At 37.7% G+C, this 23,558-nt stretch overlaps 1 protein-coding gene across 1 annotated transcript; it reads right to left on the reverse strand.

Moving 5' to 3' along the window:
* Window positions 1-5,036: 5,036 nt before the first annotated feature.
* Window positions 5,037-23,109, reverse strand: npffr2a (neuropeptide FF receptor 2a). Its single transcript, XM_044331657.1, has 3 exons — window positions 22,678-23,109; window positions 14,502-14,601; window positions 5,037-8,720 (listed from the first exon to the last, which is right to left on the reverse strand). The coding sequence occupies exons 1-3, from the start codon at window positions 23,003-23,005 to the stop codon at window positions 7,868-7,870; spliced, it is 1,281 nt and encodes a 426-aa protein (XP_044187592.1). The 5' UTR covers window positions 23,006-23,109; the 3' UTR covers window positions 5,037-7,867.
* Between the last annotated feature and the right edge of the window lie 449 nt (window positions 23,110-23,558).

Consider the following 23,558-nt stretch of genomic DNA (forward strand, 5'->3'; position numbering starts at 1 on the left):
GCCTCTAGCTATTCATAAATGCTTGTTTCCAGACTTGTCTCCCTACTGGGTTGACAAAGAGAATTTGGCTTGAATGAGTCAATATGAGGCATGGCGGTGGGGTGGTGATGTTTTTATTCTACTCCGCTTCCAAATAACCCGGGTGAATCATTTTCTGACATCTACATGGACCCTGATTATCCCGAGCACTGACCTTATTCTGAATAAAACGGTATTTTTTTTATTAAACTGTTAAACTACTATCATGTAAACATTCCAGTTTTAACAAGTGAAAATAGAAAATACATACATCTGATTAGTTAGTGTCTATTAAAATTGTATATCAGGATAGTGGTTATCAGTTTAGCCACTGTTACATAACAGTGTGCGAGGAATGTTAAACTGCAGGTAACTCTCACTCGAACTAACATTAAACCCACTACAAACACACTTAAATAAATGGATGGCAATTTAAAAACAGCCTACTTTCTTCTTTGGTAAGTGGCCATGGTATAGGTGTGATGAGCTGTTAGGAAATATGAACATGATAGCCTTGTGAAGCAAATGCCATCCTGCTTTGCATCACCGGTGCTATCGGCTTTCACCTTTTCTGTTAATTTCATATGAGTCATCCGAACGCCTCATTGTGCATCGCTTATGCAATTGCCTCTCTACATTCCATCGCAAAGTCACAGTTGCCTGCCAGCATTCAATCTCAAATGCTCTTTCATTAATGCTGTTTGTATGTTGAAGTTAGTTTTCCAGGACGTCTCTGTTTTAAGTTTGTAGCCACTGTAAGGCAGAGCGTGTTGTGTTTATGTGATTTCATATTCCATATATTATATTGTAGTCCATGTATGTAAATGTTGTCTCTGAGCCAACATTGTTTTTCACAGCGTATCAGAGATGTGGGACAAAATCTGTTTGCTTTTTTCCCAGAGGCACAGCAGTTTTCATTATTTTAAATCTTCTACTAATTCAATTCTCAATCCTCTTCATAAATGGCAAATTACATCAGATCATGTGCAAAGAAAATAGTCATCATATCATAAATGCCACATTGGCATTATCAAGCCTTTGTTAAAACTCAGAAATTCGACTATAAACTTTGCAGTTATATTTTGCGCAGACAATCAAAGAGGTAATAGATAATGTGATGAATAGCCCTTCACAAATAAATAGGACACCATTTACTTTGTTACTTTCTATATTAAAAAAAAAATTTCTTTCTCTCTTCCTTTAAAAACTATCAACATTTGTGTCCCAACAAATAGATGTTTATAATTTTTTTGAAAATTTACATTATTTAAGAACGTGTAGTTGCAGACACAAAAACCACACATGCTAGTACACAAGATATTCACATGCAGAAATACAAAGATACTAAGACTCTTTATATCCCAAGAAAAGTATTCACAGTAATTCATCCATACTTGTTTGAAAAAAAAATTGAAGCAGAAAGAAAAGTTTTTTTTTTCACCACAGGCACCAAAAAGTATAAATTCATTACATTCAATACTAGAGTGTCACACTTAACATCTTGTTTGTGCCGAATGTTTCTGTGGAATCATGTGGTGTTCAAAATTATCGTGGATACCCCTGACGTCTTCTTTGACAGGAATAAATTAATGTACAGCAGCTTAAAACCCAGAAAAATATGACAGCTGTTATAAAACAACTGAAAATTGCAACAAAATGTTTTTATAATTTTATGACTCTGCTTTTGCTTATACTGTATAAGAGGAAATGCTGAATTGGAAGCAGAACTACTTAATGAATGCTGACTGACCAACATGTCCGTGTGTCCATTAAGTATCAAAAATTGTACTGAAAGTATTGAAAGTTTGCATCAAATGCTTGGTCTGATTCTTGAGCTTGTTTTTTTATTTGATCGGTTTTTTCTTGATCTAAATCAGGAAATTTTAGACTATATTTTTTATTTAGGCAAAGTTCTTTTTTTAAAGGCTGCATTAAGCAGTTTGGTGTATGTTTTTAAATGGGTAAAAACAGGCTAAACGTGTCCCCATACTAAAGTATTTTAAAAGTAAAAATCCAGGTATCGTATTTGCATTTATACATTTATATCCAACATTTTTGAGACAATACCCAGCAAAAGTTGTGATGCTAAAAGGGCAACAAACTGACATGACCTTTTGATATTTTTATGTTGTGGCTCATTCCCAACTAGGCTTATATATAAGGTTGGATTTCTAATTGCTGGTCCCATTTTGGTTCTAGGTTCTGAGTTAATAAAATCTCCAGTTTAGCTTCTAAAGATTTAGAAAGCTACACCAAAATACAACCAAGAGATATAAAAGGATTCAGGTTCACTACTGATATAGATCAAGTAAAATGCATTCAAACCTCAACCATAACATAGTTGCCTACATAACACTCATAGATGCACGCAATGTGTTCTGTAGCCTATAATTGCATCTAATTATAAACCGGGTGTGTGAACAAGGTTTCCAGATGGTCATTCAGCCAGAAAATCACAGGAACATTAATTCTGTCAGACTGTATAATAGATCATAGCATTTAGCCCAAGTGTGTGTTGCAGTATCCAATGAGGAGATGTGACATGGCTCTACTAAACGGGGTTAAATCAGGGTTACCAAGGGCCTCAAAGCTGCGTGTGTTAGCCGATCACACAGCCATACCCAAGAGGGAGACAATGAACCCTTTTCACCGGAGAGGTCAAGGTCTGGATGCAGTAACATTGCACAAAGAACGTAGTGTGAGTACAACATAGAGGCAAATGAGTGCTGGAAACCTCTCAGAAACCATTTTCGGCGCCATCTTGAAGGTCCCCTATAGAATTGGCAGTGTATGTGATGGCTGTGATGTAAATGTGCGGTAATTTTAATTCACAAATATTTATAAGCATGGAGACTAACTGGGTCTTGGTCTAACAACTCACAACCAAATTCTTATGACTTGGATGACTCTTGTATGACAGTATTTGACCTCAGCAAATCTCATGTCACACCAACAAGTCACACAGCGGCGAAAACGCTCGGGGCTCTCGACCAGTCAACAGAAGGGATGCAGCCACTTCGGTGAGTGGCAAAAACACAAAGTCCAGTTGCTTTTGACATATCCAATGACCTGGATAATTGAGAATCTTAGTGGACGACTTGTCAAGTGTAAAGGCGCCTGCTTGTGACAAGTGTCAAAATCTTTTAGCGGTAGCTAAACCAAAGTTTTTCCCCCTTATGACAGCAGCAGTCTCAGCAACCTCAGTGCAAGAACTCCTCCCCCATGATTCATACAACTGAAACATGCTGTTGAATTGCTCCAGTAACAGTTCAATTAATCTGGCCCTACTTTGCTACCACACAAGCAGACTTAAAGACTGAGATACTTATTAATCTTATTTGATGCATCTTAGTTCCCACTCAACAATACAACTTTTGAATATTGCCTCAGACCTCTAAACAAATATTAAGATACTATACGGCAAATTGTCAGTATTCAAATAAGGCTGCCAGGTTTTTACAGACTCAAGAGTCTAAATTAATCTATCACTTGCTGTCTTGACAAATTTTAGAATGCAAGTAGTGTGAACAAATAATATTCACTGAAGAAGAGGTAAATGCTGTTGCTTAATTTGTATTGACTAGTCAAAAAATAGCCAGTAAAATGTGCATGTGTTGATTCATATATTGAGACTAGAAGTGCACTGCTGTACCGGTTTTACTATACACTATGGAGAAACAAACTTATTTACAGTATAAACACTATTACAGTCATTACCAAACTACAATTTTGTTCAGAGTACAACATAAACAGCACAGCGCTCCTTCCTTCATTAGCAGTTTTCTTTTGTTTAGTCACAAGTGAACGCCTTTCTACTGGTCAAACAGCGGCAGAGGAGCTTCACCAGGGCAGGTCTGTCTTGCTAACATTAGTGTGCAGTCAGCAACACAGTCAGTTTATCTTGTCTGAATTTTTAATCTGGCACTGCAGAGGACATTTGCATCACGTTAAACTTTTAACCTTTGTTGCATGTATTGTAAGTTTCCATTGAAAACAACATCCTGTTGTTTCTTGTCTCTTTGTAGCTGTATGTCTATTCTGAATAAATATGCATAATTTATTTCCTTGTTTCCTTGAATTTATGTTAATTAAGTTTAAAGTGTCTGTTAAGTGGCACTTCTTTTCAGTCTGCTTATACCGTGTGATTATCACTGCTTGCTAAGTGCCCAGCTCTTCTTCTGTGTTGTTGTAACAAGCTGCTGTTATTGCTCTGACAAATATAAAACTCATCTCTTCCAATGCACCAGAGAGTTTTCCCCAGAAAAGATCTGTCAGGACCTGGAGGTAAAGATTCTTGTGAACAGGACGGGATCACTAGTATACTGCCACGAGGACCTCCAATATGGCCGCCACAAAGTGCGTCATGTCACTGATGGCATTCTGTAACCTTCACCCTCAGGTTATTATATGAATATGTGGTATAAGAAACAGTTTATAACAGTTTTAAACAGTTTTACATCTTTGCTATACAAACTGCCAAAAATAAGCCCCTTTGAACCAAAGTTAAAACATCTTTTAACCACAAGTTTTTTTTTGAGTTCACTCCCCTGCAAGATTTTTCCTAATAGTCAGTTCACAGAGACAAACATTTCACATAATCACTTATAATCTCAGCTTTAGACTCAGTAACATATACAGCAGACAATACATGTTTTGGGGCCGATGCTGGCCATCTGTTTTTTTTCTTTTCCCATTTACTGTACAGGTTAACTGCACAAGACTGTTCATAGAGAGATAAAAAATAACAGCAAAACACTTTATCTGAGATTTACATGGCACATTCATAACAGGCTCATGGTATATTCATGAATAAATAAATAATATTTGATCCAGCATCATTAAAGTTACTACAAGGAATTTTCATTTTGTGTTGATTTTAGTGCCCCCTGTGGACAAAAGCGGTAGTGTTTTCCCAGAATGAAGACTGCATTTCCCATGAGCACCATCGCCTCGTGTCATAAAGATCTTGGCTAGCGGGTGCATTTGTTTTGGAAGTGAGTGAAAAAAAGACACTACTTTATTTTAAATACTATTTTTCTTTTTTAAAGACAGCTGTTTGTGGCTATGTAAGATTAATAATTGTAATATGACGATGGTGAAGCAAAGTGAACTTTGTTTTAGTACCATTCACACACACCTTGGTTACATGTAAGGCTGCATTCACATCAAATCAGGGTTGTGCGGAGGTGTATGTGTGTTTATTTGTGCTTTAGAATGTAACTGCTGTGAAATAATCAAAAAATAATGTTTTATTTCTCAAATTCACTCCTTTGTTCTCGCTACATTGCCGCTCTCTCTCGTCATTCACTCTCTAGTTTGCTCCATCACCGCTGCTCTCTCTCTCTCTCTCTCTCTCTCTCTCTATCACATGCTCTCAACTTGCTCACACTCTCTCTGTGTTTCTCTCATCTTTTTTAAAATTAGTCAGGAAGCCGACAACAAGTCTGACTTTACTTTTAACATTATCAAACAAGAGATTAACGTCTTAGTACTTCCTCATGCTACAATGCTACATGTAATGTAAATATAGGCTCTCCTGGTCTGCGTGCCGTAAATCCAACCCAGAGACAGGTGTTTAGAATAACTGTATAGAAATAGCCGATCTTCTCGCTGATGGTCTCGGTTGCTTATGTACCGAGGCATCATGAGACTGTTTCATGACTAGTTAAAAGTTGCTTGTAGTAACTTTAAAATTTTATGTACATGTTTGCAAAACAGATTTTAGAATGAAAGCCAGGATAAATATTCCCAGTTTCAAAACATTATGGAAGTGGATGATTCAATAGTTTAATATGTTTTTCAAGCCTGATAAGTAGACCGATAAAACAGTGTTAATAAGTGTCACCTGCACTCTCCATTTCATGCAAATTTTTGTCAGGTTCCCTGTTAAATACACACATCTGTTCTGTTCTGAACTTTAATCACTAAGGTGGGATATTTTAACTAAGACAATCTCTTATACACTCAATTACTCTGTTACTCTATTTCAAGTAACACCTTTTGTAATTAAAGATTGTAACACCAGCAAATCATTACAACATTAATCGTTAGACATTGGCATAATTACCAGAAACAAATAAGACCAGTGGTGAGAAATTTAGCAGCTTCCATCAGCCTCTACACATTTTATATACAATAGAGGGCTGCTGGTTTCAAATCAGATTTGATGGATTGCTTATGCTTGGTTCCAGAGCGGTTTTCCCCCAGTCGGAAACGCAACCACACCAATTGGTTTTGTCAGTGGAAATTACTATAGGGATGTTCCCTTTCTGTCCCAAAGCCACACGAGACCAAAAATTGACCACCGAAATGGTTACAAGTCTGTATGAGATCGATACAGCTGTACAGATTGTTGTACGTCAAGTTACAGAAATACTGTAACTAAATAATGAAGAGAAAGTGTTTTTCTTTCCACTGCAGATTCAGCTAAAGGCTTCAGAAGCTCTATAACTGATGCAGGAAGAAGTGAAAAGTAGATTCCTTTTTCAATTTATTCAGTTTCTCGTTTAGTAAACTAAACATTTTATTTCTTTGACATAGGAAGCTGCTGATTTTATGGGAGATGTGGCCTGAATTTTGAGAAACACCAGCAGCAACAGTCCTACTGGCAACAGAGGCTATCAGTTGTCTCCAACATTACAGTAATTAAGGCATAATTGACTCATTAACCTATATAATGAGCCTAACCATTGGCAAGCTTGCAAAGCCTCATGGGTTGTTGTTAGTGAACACTAATGAATATTTTTTGTTAAAATGACTAGGTATTCACATTGTACTAGCCAGTAAGGTAATAGATTTTTGTTTTAATCTTGTAATACTGTCAGAAAACTACAGAGACATGTTTCAACTTTTCTGAAGTGATAAAACCCACAAAGTCATTAAGCTGATTTTTGAAAGATACATGAAATTATCAAGTCACTCCAAATATTCAATTATTTAATAGTAAATTTAAAAAATAGCTGTAAAATAATGTACTTTGCAAGCTTCACTAAAGAATGAGTAACATCACAATGGGTTCTTTCTACTGTAATTATCCTGCGTGTTCAAAAAAGCCGTAGGATCAGGTTTTAAAAGTCTAATTTCAAAATGGGATTTCAGTGCTGAAGTTCCTTTGTTAGTCAAATGACATTTGGCTCGTTCTCTGAAATGTGAGACGTGCTACTGTGATGAGGCTCTAACAAGGTAAAAGCCTTGATTGGCGGCAAGTTTTTAGCAAGAAGGTGCTTCTAGTGACTGTCAAAGCTGTCAAAGCGCAGTGTCAGTCAGTAGAAGCACCTTCATGGCCCTTTGTAAAAGTTTCTGTTTGGTACCTGCTAGCTTAGCTAGCGGCTTTACGAGAGGCTCTCTGGTGTGTGTATGTGTATCTGTGGGGGAGTCAGTACATAGCTGTTAACCTTTAGCCTACCGTCGTCACTTGTCAGCTCTGAATATAGCAGTTAGTTATCGTCGGGTCATGTGTTGTGTTTACTGCCGCAGGAAAGGAATAAATCTTTGGGTTATTAGCACAACGTCGCCTGTCAGACTTGCTAACTCTACCAGCAGCTCTGTGAGAGGCACAAACTGAGGCTACAGTTAGCAGTGTCGTGCTTTTTATACTTGGCAGCATTTCTTTTCTGTTAATAAACATTGTACATTATCAGACTATTTCCTGCCCTTTTAAATGCTTTTTTTCTTTCTTCTTCAGTTACAGATATCGTGATATATCGTACATTATTTCTTTGTGATATATCGTGTATCGCAGAATCACCTTTGTTGTGATATATCGTTATTGTGGGAAGAATATTGTGATAATATCGTATCATGAGTTCATCTGTGATTCCCACCCCTGGAAGAATGTCTCTGTGTCTCCTCAAATAGACACGGCAGTCACGCCCCCACTGCTGCAAGATGCTTTCTCCAGGTCTTCCATGACCAAGTCCTGTTCAGTGACATTGTTGAGTCGCCTGGAAGTGTTCTTATCCAGGCTGTTGAGAGAAATGGGCTCCAGGGAGGTTTGTGCATTATTAGCCGGTAGCACAGAGTTTCCCTGCAGCCTGTGAGAGTAGGTTTTCCTCCGCTGTCCGTCCGCCGTGCACAGGCTAAACTTGAACACAGCCTGGAATCCTCTGCGGAAATTCTCATTGAAGAAACCATAGATGATGGGGTTGACGCTGCTATTGAAGAAGGCTAGCCAGTGGGCAAAGGGGTAAATGTAAATGTTGATGATTCTGTACTGTTGCTCAGTCAGGCTGGCATAGTCGCTCAGCATCATGAGGGTCCACAGAGGCAGCCAGGAAAGGATGAAAAGCAAAGCAACTATTATAAGCATTTTAATCACCCTTTGCTTTTTCTTTGACACACTGTGGCGGTTGTCGTGGCCCGGCTTTCCTCCTGTTGGAACTGCTGTTTTGAAAAGCGTAATGCCAATCCGGGCATACATGATCACGATGAGGGACAGAGGAGCAAGGTAGATATTTGCAAACAGGACAGTGGTGTAAATCTTCCGCATCTCCTGGTTCGGCCAGTTCTCTCTGCACCAATAAAAAGGGCTTGTTTTGTTGTCATACCCCAGTAATACCCGAATGGTTTGCTCCTTGGTCACTTGTAGCATCACACCGGAGGGACACATGATGGATATGGCCAGAACCCAGATAATAACTATTATCAAGGTGGCTGTGGATATGGTCAGCTTTTGCTTGAATGGGTAGACGATGCATCTGAATCTGCAAAAGGGATAAAAAAAAATAAAAAAAATCACTGAATAAGGGAGATGCATGTAGAGATTTAACTTTCCACAGAATATACAACTTTTTTTTCAATGGAACAACATAATTATGGTTACTTTCAATAATAAACTGTCTAAATCCAACAAAATAAAAATAAATACAGAAACGAAATTTGATTTGACTTCATTACAAATACCATATGCCTGCTGTGTAGTAGACTAATGTTCAGTTTGAATAAAGGACACTGGTGTTACTGTTTATTCTTAATTCCCCATTTTTTCAGCACAACCACTGAATTGTTAAAAAAGTTTGCAACCTATGGTCAATTCAGAAGTCTGTCACTCAAATCAATTAATTATCTACGTATATCACCACAAGTCTTCATTCATATGTGACCAAAAATGACATTCTTTGGATACTAGATAGTGTTTCAAATGGTGTTCAGATCGGTCAAACAGTGAGTCCACAGTGATATTCAATATCTTGCTATAATTTGTACTGTATGCATATTTTTCTATTTCATCTCATTTTTAAACAAATTTCACCAAAATACTTGACAATACACCTGAAACCAGCAGAATGATGTTAATTTTTTTCAGAATTTTATCACCAATATTTTGACTGTTTAAGTGTTTTAAGTTTAAACCGACAAAAATACTCCAGCTTTGCACATCTGATGTCATTGCCTCAACCTGTGAGAAGGTGTGTGGAAAATCACGTCCCCAGTGCCACAGTCAGTAAGTCACCTTCTCTGCGGATACAAAGGTCCAGGATTTGAATCCCCAGGTGGCCGAGTCCTCCTTGCCAACAATGCAGCAATTCAAGCATGTGGTATGTTTCCAAGTGCTTATTGAGGTCATATTAAGACCAATGCTCACAATCTGCTTGGACCCCTATCATTGCTGCTTGAGGCTGTATTTTATTTCTGTCTCTGTGCAGTGCTGAAAACATGTATGACTAATCACATCAGTGACCCTTTGGCTAATCTTCTTTTCTTGTTTGTTTTTTTTAAAATGCCATCGCCGAAACCATCACAAAATGCTTTCTTTGACAAAGGTTTGAATTTCTATGAAATCACTCTTCTTCTTCAGGCTCTTTCTCTCACCAGTCACGTCTGAGATATCTAATCTGTGAACTTGCAATGTACCTTATTTGTACTGTACTGGTAAATATTATAATAATAAAATATTATAATAATAATAATACGAGTTGAGACTTGCATGCATAGATGAACACAAATATAAGCTAGTGTACATATTGAATTTATTAAACAAATCTGGGGGGGATGTTCTTGTGCAGAGAGACAAATCTATATGGTGTTCATTCTGCACAAACATTTGTACATACAGATTTGTTTGAAAATGAAGGATAGCATTGATATTATGGAAGCTTCCTGCATGATACTGAACTCCCTGCATCCCTGAACCAGTCTTCACTTTCAAACAGTATGCATTTATCTATTTATGGGCTGAATGAATAATAATTAATAGACATAATTCCAAGAATTCATTCAAGAATATACACAGTACTGTGCAAAAGTTTTAAGCACTTTAGATGTTTAGATTCTTATCCATAATGCAATACCATCAGGGATGTGTCTGATTCATCCCAAATTTAATGTATTCTGCAGCATGACAATGACCCCGAACATACAGCTAAAATCATAAAGAACTATCTTCAGCAACAATGAGAACAAAAAGAACAAGGAGTCTTGCAACAGATGGTATGGCCCCAATAGAGCCCCAATCTCAACATCGTCAAGTCAGTGTGGGATTACATGAAAAGACAGAAGCAACTGAGACAAACTAAATTCACAAAAGAACTGTGACAACTTCAAGATGCTTTGAACAACCTTCTTGCCAAATACCTTGAAAAACCTTTGCACAGTATTGTATTTGTGAACTGTGGGTATTTTTTACCGTTACAGTAACATATAATGCAAACAGATTCAGAAATATGTAGCACTGGTGGAAGAAGTATTCAGGTCCTTTTCAAATATACTACGATTAACATACTACTAATATTTTATTAATAGTTATAGTATTATTTGTATTACTAGGATATCACTGATATAAGAAGAACTTATTTTTAACCAGTTTATGCACCTTTGGGCAGTTAAATCTGCAATACAATTAATCATATTTTATAAGATGATCAAGTTTTGTAAAGAAAATCTTAATCTGCAAAGTAACTAACAGTCAAATAAATGTAGTGGAGTAAAAAGAACAATGTTTCTCTATTAAGTAAAACAGCAGAAATTTTCAGGAAATGGAAAAAGCTCAAGTAAAGAACAATTTACAATTTTAGTTGACTTACATTCAACCACTGGAAGGAAGGAAGATCATGTAGGACACAAGTTTTCAAATATAGATATTGCCCCTGCTTAAAAATCTATGCAATTGTAAAACTCAGTCAAAAATGTCCAAAGTCTAATTATTAGCAGAGCTGGAAGCTTGTACTGTAAAGGAGCTGCAGTCGTGTGAATGTACACAGACGAGTTGAGACACCACTCGTTAAAATTCGATTTGAATCTAGACATGTGCATTTGGCACTTTTCACTGGGGATCAGTTGGAAACCAGGGGATGAATGGAAATCATTACAGCTCAGGCAAAACTGGCATCTCCAATGTTAGGCAGGAGGTGGATTGACTGGAGTTCTCACTGAGAAAGAATCTGAATTAGCGCAGAGGCATGCAGAGACTTCCAGGCCCAAATGATCACTGATTTCTGGGGAGGGGAAAGGATTTTGTTGACCACTGTTAGGTATCAAGTTTCTGTCATCCCAACATAGTATTTGGTTGGAATATGGGATAATGATGTAATAGTATTATGGTCATATTAGGATAGATACAGTAGTGAAGCCTGCAAAGTGATCTGACTCCTCTGTGCATGAATAAACTAGCCAAAAGGGCAGACAAGAGAGCTCTTTATGCTCCTGACCCATTCAAATCAAATTCTAATCATGCAGCTGATAGATATGTAAGGTGACTTTGACTTTTGAATGTCAAAGCATCGCAAACTCCGTCTGTCCTGTCTAGAGGCACAGACACCCTCCAGTGATTTCAAATAGTGACAGAGTGACTTCACTACACATCTAGTGTCTGAGGACCGGGTGATGGAAAAATACCAGAACTGTCATTTTAACAGCTTGGAGAGCTGTTCTCAACCTTTCGTCCTCCATAACACCCTCTAATTCCACTGGATGTGAGTGTGCTTGTTGTCAACAACAAAGTTTATTTCTCCCACTGTGAGATTTTGCAGCCTCCTCAAATGGTTTATCAAGTGATTAAGCAGGATTAACTTCTGACTGCTGTTATCTCGATGAACAGCAATGAGGCAATTGGGCATGATCGTTCAAAAGAGGACAAGTACAGACAGATAAACGCAGTAAAGCTGTACAATCCTGCTCGTGTGCCTTTCTTAATAAGCAGTGGAAAATAAGATAAAAGGCCAAAGAACAAGTGACTTGATTTTGGTGCAGATCAGGGAATTTGATATTCAAGATTTCTTAACATTGTGAGATGGGACATTTAAGTTGCTCTTAACTTAGCAACTATAGATACTGCATTACCTGTATAACTGAACAAACTCACTTACTACAGTTGTCATTTTGTATTAAAAAATTAAACGACTGTTCAAATGTGGTAAAAAAAAAGCTGAGAATTCTGTTAGTATCCTAAAATGCACTATCCGTCCTACCCATTGCATGCTTTTTGCCATCAGTAAACTAGGCCGTTGTTCTCTTTGCTAACGCAAAGTGGAGAAAACTAGCGAGCCGTGCTGAATAATCATGACACCAAACCATTGCTTCATATTACCAAGAATTAAACCTGCAGTGCGGAACTTCTGTCTCCCTCTTCTGGCAGTGAGAGTAAATAGTAGTTGCTTGGATGTAACGCCATTTCTATGAGTACATGCGTGAGCTGGTCCCCGTTGCTACTGTTGCGGCTGTAAAATGGTAGATAAATTGTTTTGAGCATCACAAACCTCGCAAAATGACTCGTTTCACTGTCCGAATTTGATCCATTCAGTCCAATAACATTTGGAAAGTCTAGAAGAGCTGCACGATTAAATTATTTTATCCCTCAAGTTAGCAGAGGGCTAAGCCAGCAAATATATATATATATATATATCTTTGATGTTCTATGTGCACCCTTTAGCTCTGGCAAACCAGTCATTACTGGTTGACCTAAAATGCATCACTACTGGTGCACCAGCACGGGAAAGTCACAGACACCAGATTAATAACTCTGGTATACTGCAAAATACAGAGAGATTTACCTGGCAGTGATAGACTAAATCATCACTGTGTGAACTCATTTGGCAGCGGCTTGAATGTAACGGATGTTCATATATATGTAAAAGTCCCGCTGTCACATCCTGCCTGGACTTTGTGTGTTTTTTGGTCTTTTTATGTTCTTGTGTTCTTTGGGGTCTCGTGGTTTGCACTTCTGTTTAGTCCTTCGGGCCATATGGGTTTTCTTGGGTGGTGGGTTTGGACTGCCTTTTGTTGTTTAGCCTGGTGTGTTGTGTACGTTAGTTTGGGTTCATGATGGTTCTTGGACAGGTTGGTGTGGGTTGTATTTAGAGTATAGTGTTTTTTGGGTTTTGGTTTTGTTACTGTGTTACCCTTGTGTGTTCATGTACTCCTCCTCACCTGCCCTGCTTCACCCTCGTTAGCCCTGCTCTGCGTCTTCTCCACACCTGCCCTGTATCAGTCTTGTCAGCCCTGCCCTGCTTCCTGTGTTTCCTCAGCCAATCACTCCCAGCCTGCCCTTGTGTCTCGTCACCTGTTCCCCATTCCCTGATTAGTTTAGTCTGTATTTAAGGTCTGGTTTTGAGTCTTTGTTGGATCATTTGTGTTGTCTTGTCTGCTAGTTCTGTTCAGCTCTGTTTGCCTGTACTTGAACATCCATCATTAAAGGAGATTTTTTGTCATATCTGTATTCCGGCCTCTGCATTTGGGTCCACTCCTGCTTCCTCACCTGACACCCACAGTACAATGAAACAAGACATGAGAACAGTAAGGGAGGTCTATAGAAAGGTTTGCAGATATAAATGGGTTTTTAGGCACCGTTTAAAACAGTCCAAAGATTCAGCAGATCTAATATATTGTGGAAGATGATTCCACAGAGTTGGGGCTAAGACTGCAAATGCTCGGTCACCTTTTGTTTTGCATTTAGTGCGAGCGATAGATAAAAGGTCAAGTTTTGAGGATCATAGTGGTCGAGAAGTGGAATGAGAAACAAGGAGGTCAGAAACGTAGCTAGGGGAAAGGTCATGGAGTGCCTTATACATAATCAACAGGATCTTATAGTTGATTCTGAATTTTACAGGAAGCCAGTGGAGGGAAGCAAGAAAAGGGGTGATGTGGGACCTATTGCTGGTTCTGGTTAGAAGTCTGGCTGCTGTATTTTGGACTAACTGCAAACATTTTAGAGCAGACTGACCAAGGCACGTGTAGAGGGAGTTGCAGTAGTCTAGCTGGGAGAAAATGAACGTGTTGATTATCATTGTGGATAAAAGACTGTTTACTGGCTGACAGTTTCTTTAGGCAGCTGTAATTTTTAAGATTAGGCTAGTGGGTTGCGTTCAGCTTTTGACCGTATCTTGCATTCACTGAAGAAGACCATTACATACTGTTGAAAGCTTCAGAAAAGGCAACACTGAACCTAAACTTTGAGTTAATATTTTTTTAACATCATTTTGGAGGATTGTGTAGCCTTCGTGGTGGTTTGTGCGCTTGAAAGTGCTAGTAGTAATATACAACCACTGTACCTGTCGACAGCAATAGCAACCAGAGTGAAGACAGATGCTGACACGGAGATCCCTTGAACCATTCCGCTCATTTTGCAGACCAGGCTTCCAAAAGGCCATCCTGTTGATGGAAAAAATGCATTCAGTTGATTTACTGTTTCAGTAACAAGTTCAGACAGGACAGCATATAAACTGCATTTAATGTACCTACATAGCTGAATGAATTCAGTCTACTCCATACACATTCACACACACACACACACACACACACACACACACACACACACATCAGAGTTCAGGAGGAGTTGAATGAAGTGTCATATCTGATCATATCGAGGGGAAACAACCCCTTCCTTAGTGGTACTTAATCAGGGCTGCTGGTTACCAGTAGGGGTGTGCCCGAATACAAATAGTGGGTTTTTATGAATATTTGTTTCATACAAATATTTTAAAAATTATTTGTTTTCAGGAAGAAAAATAAAACATGTCAAATACCAGCACACAGGTCGGTTACATCGCTACCTGAATGTCTCTCCTCTGTTCTACTGTTACGTCTATAAGCAGGCCCCAATGAGGAAAGTCACATTCGCCTGCCAAATGATGCACATTTCCGAATTTGGACATCGCTCCGCTCCAGAGTTTGGGTTGTTCCCCAGAGATAAAGCTGAGCTACTGACACAAGCGAAGTGCTCCCAAGGGACTCTCCATAACCTGTTGTTCCCCTTCTCCTTTCCACAAAGTTAGGTTGTAAAAAATAGTCAATAAATGAAAAGTGCGAAGCAAGAATCACCTTTGAAGTTCTTCTCTACATGTTATATGCTGTGTTGTCTCTGTGTTATGGGTGTCTTGTGTCTGTGAACACTTATTGTAACAGTTTAATTTTATAAAATTAAAAGCGTAATAAAAACAAAAACAGAATATTTAAGTCTCTTTCCACTTTTATTCGAATACAAATAATTTTGCAGCCTCAACAAATACAGATACAAATACAAATACTAGGGCCTCTGCACATCCCTAGTTACTAGTAGCAGAGGTACAGTGTAGGTGTCATATTGTCGCTGTCTCAAAATAATCACAGACTGCAGACTGTGATCAGTGTAACCTCTGGCTTCTGTAACCTGTAGTTGTGCTTAATTGTCACACTTCTATGATCAAGGTAGACTGGGGATATGAAGCTTTCTCAAGTTTGTTGCAGTATGCGTGAGGTTGAAACTGAATCAGAGAATTAAGAGGTTGTTGCAGCAAGGGAGATAAAATTTGAAGGGGAATGAAATTCAGGGAATTTAAGAGGAAGGATTTGGTGGGGAACAGATGCTAAGGGATACTGAGTGAAGATGGGGATGGAAGATTTTTTTTTATTTTCTGTCATTCTTTTAGTCAAGAAGTTTCAGAGAGATTAAAATCCACCACGTTATACCATCTGGTTTGTCACCATGAAGCAACAAAAAAGAAGAAATATGTTTTCTGCTTGTTTGATTTCACTGAGATTATTAAACTAGATTGAACATGGAATAAGATAGAAGCCATATGATTTTCGTCAGTAAGGTCTGGTCACAGCTTGGTTGAGAAAATTTGCAAATATGTATCTGAATTTTCATTAAGACTTTTGGCCCCTAGAGAAGAAACACATTTAACTACAAATTAGGGCTGTCACATTTTATTTGAAATTAAAAATTAATGGAATATATTTGCAACACATCGTAAAATGTGTTGTCCATCTCATCCATTGCATGCCCTGTTCCCCTGTCAGTAAACTAGATTATTAATGTTGTTAGTGAGCTGTGACACATGACACAGAAATTTTTTTCATCATCAGATTAAGATCCTTATTAGAAATATAATGAAACTGGTTGTCAGTGTGTTATGTTGCCTACAGATGATCAGTGGCAGAATCATTTTTCATCAGCCATTGTTTTCAGTGCCACCTTGGCTATGTTCCATTAACATTTATCCTGTTCACCACAGACCATTCAACACACATTCAATCAGATACACCAGTAGACCATTATCAGTTAATCTGCCGATTATATTCTCTATTAATTGACTGATCTTATTATCTACAAAATGTAAAAAAGAAAATATGGAAAAAATGTCCATCCATATTTCTCAAAGCCCAAGATGAAACTCAAAAAATACTAATTACTGTAAAATATATATTTATATATATGTATATATATCTCACTAGCTACAAAAGTTATGCAGTGTGATATGCAGTCTCATTACCAACAATAGTGTGTTAAAAAAAGCTATTGGATAGATGTATAGTAGATACAGAGAACACTTTTGGGCATCACATTCATGTCCTCCTTGTGATGCTGCTTTCATGTAGTTCACAAATTTCAAGGAGAGTGCGTATTGATGCAAAAGACAAAACCTTCATTGTTCTCAGTTAAAGCATTATGAACTGTAAACATCTTAATGGTGCATTAGATGAAAGCTTTCTTTAAGAGACCATGGTAGATTGTTCGTTGTCCAGTCTTAACAGAACACTCGGAGGACAAACAAGAGACTCACAAAGTGACTGAAAGCTGCTTTTAATGTTCAGTGTAACCTATCGCTCATCTCAGGTTTTCATTAATCATATAAGCTACAGACACACACACACATACACATCATATTTCTTACATTTTTTCTTAACAATTTCTACATCCTCATTGAAATCGTTTTTGTAAAGGCACAGTATAAAAACCAAGACTTCAGCAATGACTGGTGTCCAGTATTCACCAGTATGCTCAACATCACTGTTCACTTGGACTGTGATTTATTGCCCAGTCAAATGTCATTGGCTTTCCCAGTCCCTGCTGCTGAAAAGCACCACTTCGCATGAGGCTGTCACCACATTGCTTCCCAGTAGGGATGCTGGTAGACTGGTGATGAGCTCTGCCCAGTTTGACAGTGCTTTACGTTACAGCTGAGTGAGTTCAGTTTTCATCTCTGAGACACCAGCAAGTCTTTCAATCCCTGCTCTGATTCTTTCATGTGTTTTTTTTTTTTTTTTTTTTTTTTTTTTTTTTTTTGCAAGCTGCAACCTGACTTGACCCTTTTTTTTACAGCCATCACTTTCTCTGTTACTCCAACTCTGCTCAGATTTGAGACAAGCACACTCTGACTGTTGTGCTTGCAGCAGGATCTATGTCGGGGTTTTTTTTGTCTACGATCTGTGGATTCTTGGTCTTCTCCCTCAGGATGGTCCTTCTTTCCTTGTTGTTCAGTTTGGTCGGATGATCAGCTATAGGACAAATTACAGTATTTCCGTATTTGTTGAACGTCAGTCAACCGTAACGACTGCTGGTGCTCCCCCTCCCCCTCCTGTAACCTCTGCCTCTTGCCAAAGCCTGCATCCCACTGGGAAATGTCACAATAACATACTAGGGTGGACAAAATGGCAAAACATCCCACAATACAATGGACTGCAAACAATTTGGTGAAGCTCTTCATGTTTTTAGCACCATGGCTCTAGGGATGGAAATGTCGGTCTGTTGGTCAAGTCCACCATTTTGGTCCAGACTGAAATATCTAAACTGTAGACTTTTTCACAGCACACATTTTGACTTGTCATAGTAGGAAAAGCACAAGTGTCACTAATTCCACTAACAATGGCTCAGGTCTGCAAGTAAACCATGACAATGTGACAGTGACAGCATGCACAATACCAGGACCCTGAAACTGAAGCAGCTAAATGGAATTCAGCCATCATTTATTTGATCATTTACACCTGTGCTTTTCCAACTGTGACATGTCACAATGTCTTCTGTGAAAAAGGTCTAATGGATGGACTGTCATGAAATTATGTACATGCATCCATTGTCCTTAAAAAGTAAGAAGACTTTGAATTTGTTGATCCTCTGACTTTTCCTCTAGCGCCACCATAAGGTTGACATTTTTGGTTTTTAGTGACATGTTTTGACCATTAAATTTGGCACAGATGTCGATGATGCCAAGACTTTTGTGATCCCCTAGCTGATTCCCTCTAGCTACAGCTCTAGTTTGGTTTATGGCCAAATACTTGCAAAAATAATGATATTCCCATGAGCCTCAGCTGTACTTTGTGTTGAATGCTAATTAGCAAATGTTAAACATGTTAAGCTAAGGTATGGAAAACATGGCAAATATTACCTTCTTAACATCAACATGTTAACATTGTCATTGTGAGCGTGTTAGCATGCTGACGTTAGCATTTAGCTCAAAGTTTTGCTGTGTCCTAGCACAACTTTACAGAGCCACTAGCATGGCTGAAGACACTTCTTACCTTGTTTTAAAGACTCCTCCAAACATGTTTTAAGACATATAAAATACTTTTTGAATAGTAATTTATCTGATATGGTTTTTACACAAAAAAATTAAGTTGTTAAAAGCACCTAGCTACATCTTTTCTCTACACTTTTCTCTCTCACACAGTTATTACTTGATTTAAAAGTTCAGCTACTTGATGCAAATGTTTCCCACCTCACCTAAAGGTCAATTCTCAGTGTTGCATAAAGGACCACGATCGGGTCCAAACTAGTTGTGATGTCACAAATCGTGCTCATATGTACACATCTTAAACTCAGATTTAAGTTGAGCACAGAGAAACTTTCCACTTTCAGCAGATGGATGTGAAAATAGCCTTCTTGTATCAAACTCTGCACATACATCATTCTGCACAGTGAAGCTTAAAATTCAAGAAAAATCACATTAACAAAAACATGTTTTTGAGAGGAGGGGGACTTCAGGTTTTCCTTTGTTTGCCCTGGTTTGCTGAGTGCTTTTCTTGTCATACTGTGCATTAAAGTACATTATTTTACATCCCTCTCAAATAAGCAACTAAAAGCATCTGCAGTGCTACAGTACGAGTGTTTTAGTTTTTCTGAGTAAGGTTTGTTTGCTTGATCGCTTCTTTCAGTTCACATTCATTGCATTTACTTTTTTTTTTTTTGAAGTACTTAGTTGTTATTAGAGAAAGTAAATATTTTAATCCTGAAAGTTTCTCTTTTGTTGAGTATCCATTTTTAAAAAGATGCAGCGACAACTCAAATATAACAATGCCAGTCTTTAAAATCTTATATCGGATAAACCCTAATGGAATATTTTAAATTTTCTTCCTAATGAAGCCTACTGTGCTGTTATCAAATCCCAACACTTCTGAAAATCCTCTCCAGATCGATGCCTTTCTGATTTATGTTGACAGTTTCTGCACTGTCAAGCTCTGACACCTGTGGGACTTGAAACAGACACATGTTGTGTTTTGATGTGAGTCATAACCATCAGCTGAACTGGCCAAAACTGAGAGTCAATTAACAAAGAAAAAAAAACATTTTAATGCCATTTAGAAGAATTAGAATTTCAGTAGATTGCTAAAAAGGCAAAGAGGTAAATAGTTCCTGGCTCAAAACTCAATACTTTACATCTATTACTCACTTAACAAATAGTGGTTCAATTAATTAGTGATTGCATACAGTGTCAACATTTATAATTTGATCCATTTTGTATTCAGGCTGCAACAGAAAAAAATAGAAAAAGCCCAAGTGACTAAAAAATGCCAAATGCATTATAAACATTTTCTGGTAATTGTTGTTCATAATGTGAAGATCATGGCCAACCTACCAACAAGTCTATTTTCTAACCCACTTCACCTCTGACCTCTTGTTCACTTAACTGTCTGTTAAGTATTTTGTTGCCTGAGTTGTTGGTATTTTTGATTTTTTTTTGTTGTTGTTGTTTTGCTAGGGGTGCAGCCTCTGAGCATGGCAATGTAACTCCATTCAACACTGGTTGACAGTCGCACTAAAACAAAATTAATTAGCCAGTAGACTGGACAATCGATGACAATTAAACATTTAACCTAATCATCAAATGGGTATCCCAGCTTCTCTGAGGATTTGCTGCTTTGCTCTGTTTCATTACATTTTAAGTTCTAATACTTTTGGAGTTTTTTTATTAGTATTGTTTAGAAAAAATACAGTAAGACTTCTATTTTGGCTTTGCTAACATGTGATGGGCATTTGTTGAAAAAAAGAAAAAAGGATAATGATGTAAGTTGCAGCCATAGTTCAGAGCAAGATATCTTGTTGATTGCTGGCCACAGTACCAATCATAGTCCCTGGAGGTCTTTTATAAGCGTCATTGTCAAGTAAACATGACATATTTTGGTTGCTCAGCAGATGGTGATTTCAGACCTCACACCTTCCTCTGCTGCTGAAGGAATCACATATGAACAAACTTGATGAGACATTTTCATTTTTGCAATTCTTCACCATTAACGGTTCACAGCTCACATCAGTCTCTTTTTTTTTCCGACTGTTATTTACTGATAGAAAAAGGAAAAGGTGACAACACTGTTCACAGCAGAGCAGATGTTGTTTTTATAGAATTTTGCATATTTTGTATATGTGATATAAATGTGACAATCTACTGCAAAGCTAATAAGCTTTTATTCTTGTTTACTTCTGGTAGCAGTGAGCTGTCCATAATATTTCAGGGTTTAATTCTGATTAATATCATTGCAGCACGGATTTAATCATACAAAGCATTTTGCCAGCTGGATTTTACCAAACTCCATGTTGGGGTTTGACGTGTTCTTGATTCAGACAATAATAATTGATTACACAGTTCTTGGATGCTTAATATCTACTCTTATGAAGAGGCAATAGGTGGATAATTGGTGTGTATTTATCTATTTAATCATTATACTCAATCTAAATTGATTTCACTGCAATCAAATTCGTTTGTCATTCAATTGATATTCTCATGGGTAACAAAAGAGACGTGCTCACAGGCTTTATTTTGTTATTATTTTCAAGTTGGAAATATCCACACTGGGTTGGATCCAAATCAAACACATCTCAAAAAGCCTGAGAATGAGTGTGAATACATTTTTGTCCAAGTTCTTCTGAGAATTGATTTTTTTGTTTCATGATATTACTCAGTTGAGAGGCAACTTACATTATCCTGAATTATGATTTTTTTTTTGTCTTTTGCTTTAAACCTGAAAAGATCAAGTCATCCCTTAAGAAAGCACCACACGCTACTGTAAACATGTCAGGCGATATGAAGAGCATGAACTCTCAGCCACTATCACTTGCCTTGAGAATCACTCATGTGAGATTTGTGTCATCGAGAGCCAGCTGCCAAGTCAAATCAGTGCAGTGCATAAAAAGCCCGATCATATTCATTCATGCAGGAAAGACTATTGCCTCCATGACAATTCACAATTTCAGCTCCTCTAAGCCTCCTTTATTTTGATCACCACAGGCTGTTAAGGAAACAGTAGGTCAATTCATGGTGTTCACAAGGTTTATGTTGGTGTATGCCCTACAGTAAATGAAACTGTAATAAATGCAGCATTTGGGATCAAGGTTAATCAAAGGATTGACAAAGCTAGCAGCCCTGTGAAGCTGTAATGCTTCATTAAACACCAGAAAACATCATTGTTGGATGGTGGAAAAATGGAGACACAACTTAAACTTACAGATCTTTATCAAAACATGAAAAGGGTGGCACCAGAAGAGAATATAACGGGTTTATATTCTGTACAGAGGCCATTTTTGGACATTTCAGAGTCAGTTTATCAGGCTCAGTTCTTCAGTGTCACCAGCCTTAGTTATATTTTGTCAGACTAAGCTGTCCTTACACTTAGCCATGCTTTAAGTGTGATGCTAAAATGTTTATAGGTTAATGTTTAGGATGTCATGTCAATGCCTGGCTCAGATTGTAAGATTTGAGCTATTTTGAGAAGCAGTGAGGGAGTTTTGGTTCAGGTTTGGTTCTGGTTTTCAATATTTGGCACCGAATTTGCCTAATTACAGATGTTTGTAGATGCAATCTTGTAGAATGTAGGGCTCTCTGTGAGCTATATAGTATGTGTGAACTATATCAACAAAGTCAATGGGATTCATTCCTCTGGGTACCATGAATGTCTGGACCAAATTTCATGGCATTTCACTTCATAGTTGTTGAGATTAGGTCATCATTTTTCAGGTATCATGTCTTCAACCAAAATGTTAAACATATGGACACTGACATGTTAGATAAAATGCCATAGGTCCACCATATTAATTAGGATTCATCCTCTGGGTACCAGGAATACCAAATTTCATGACTATCCATCCAATAAAACGCAGCCAGCATGACCAGATTTTCCTTGTTTTGACACAAGCCACAGTTATAATCAAACAACACAATGAACACATCACTATAAAGCAATCACTGTCCTGCTCACCTGTAATTATGTTGTCAAGAAGTGTTGTGGGCATGCAGAAAATCCCAACCAGGAGATCACTCACAGCAAGGTTTAGTATGAACAAGTTGGTGACAGTCCGCATGTTTTTGCTCCTCAGCACAATGAAACACACCACTCCATTCCCCACCATGCACACCAAGAAGATCAGCAGGTAGGACACGATGAAGATGGCTGCTGTGGACGGCTGATGCAGGTAAAATCCAACATAGGTGATGTTGTTCCTGGGTATGATGGACTCCACGGAGGAGTTGTTAAATGTCCAGCTGTCATACAGTTGAGTCAAGTTGTTTTCAGGTCCTTCATTCATTTTAATCCTGGAAAAAGAAAGATGAGAGCATGTGACTAAATGGTGAATCAGTGTACTTTCTAGTGTAATTTCAAAGAATATAGAAGAATAGAAGGCATGACGAGGATGTGACAATTTTTGAGATGTTTAGTTTTTCATATTCTTTGACTGAAATCTCATTTCTTTTACTATTTATGATTAAAAAAGGAAGAAAAAAAAGATTTTTGAAGCAAAAAATGAAACTGTTAAAAGTGAAACCAATAGCAACATGGAACAACAATGCATTTTTCTGGATCCACACTAAAGAAAATTGGTGCATATGCAGAATTAAGTCTAAATTTATACATGTTCATATTATACATACTGAGGTTTCAAGTTATTTATTACTTCCTCTCAGTTTCACATCTTGCACACATATCTTTTTTCAACCAAAAACTTATCAAATAATGGAAACACCATTGACGAAATTCATAGAATGTGTTCTATGTGTAGCCTTATTTAATTAATTACATAATTAATTTTGGAACATATAAACGAGGAGGGAATGGAGCATTAAAGCTTAAGCTGGAAGTAA

The sequence above is a fragment of the Thunnus albacares genome, chromosome 2 (assembly GCF_914725855.1).
Source record: "Thunnus albacares chromosome 2, fThuAlb1.1, whole genome shotgun sequence".
Taxonomy (NCBI): domain Eukaryota; kingdom Metazoa; phylum Chordata; class Actinopteri; order Scombriformes; family Scombridae; genus Thunnus; species Thunnus albacares.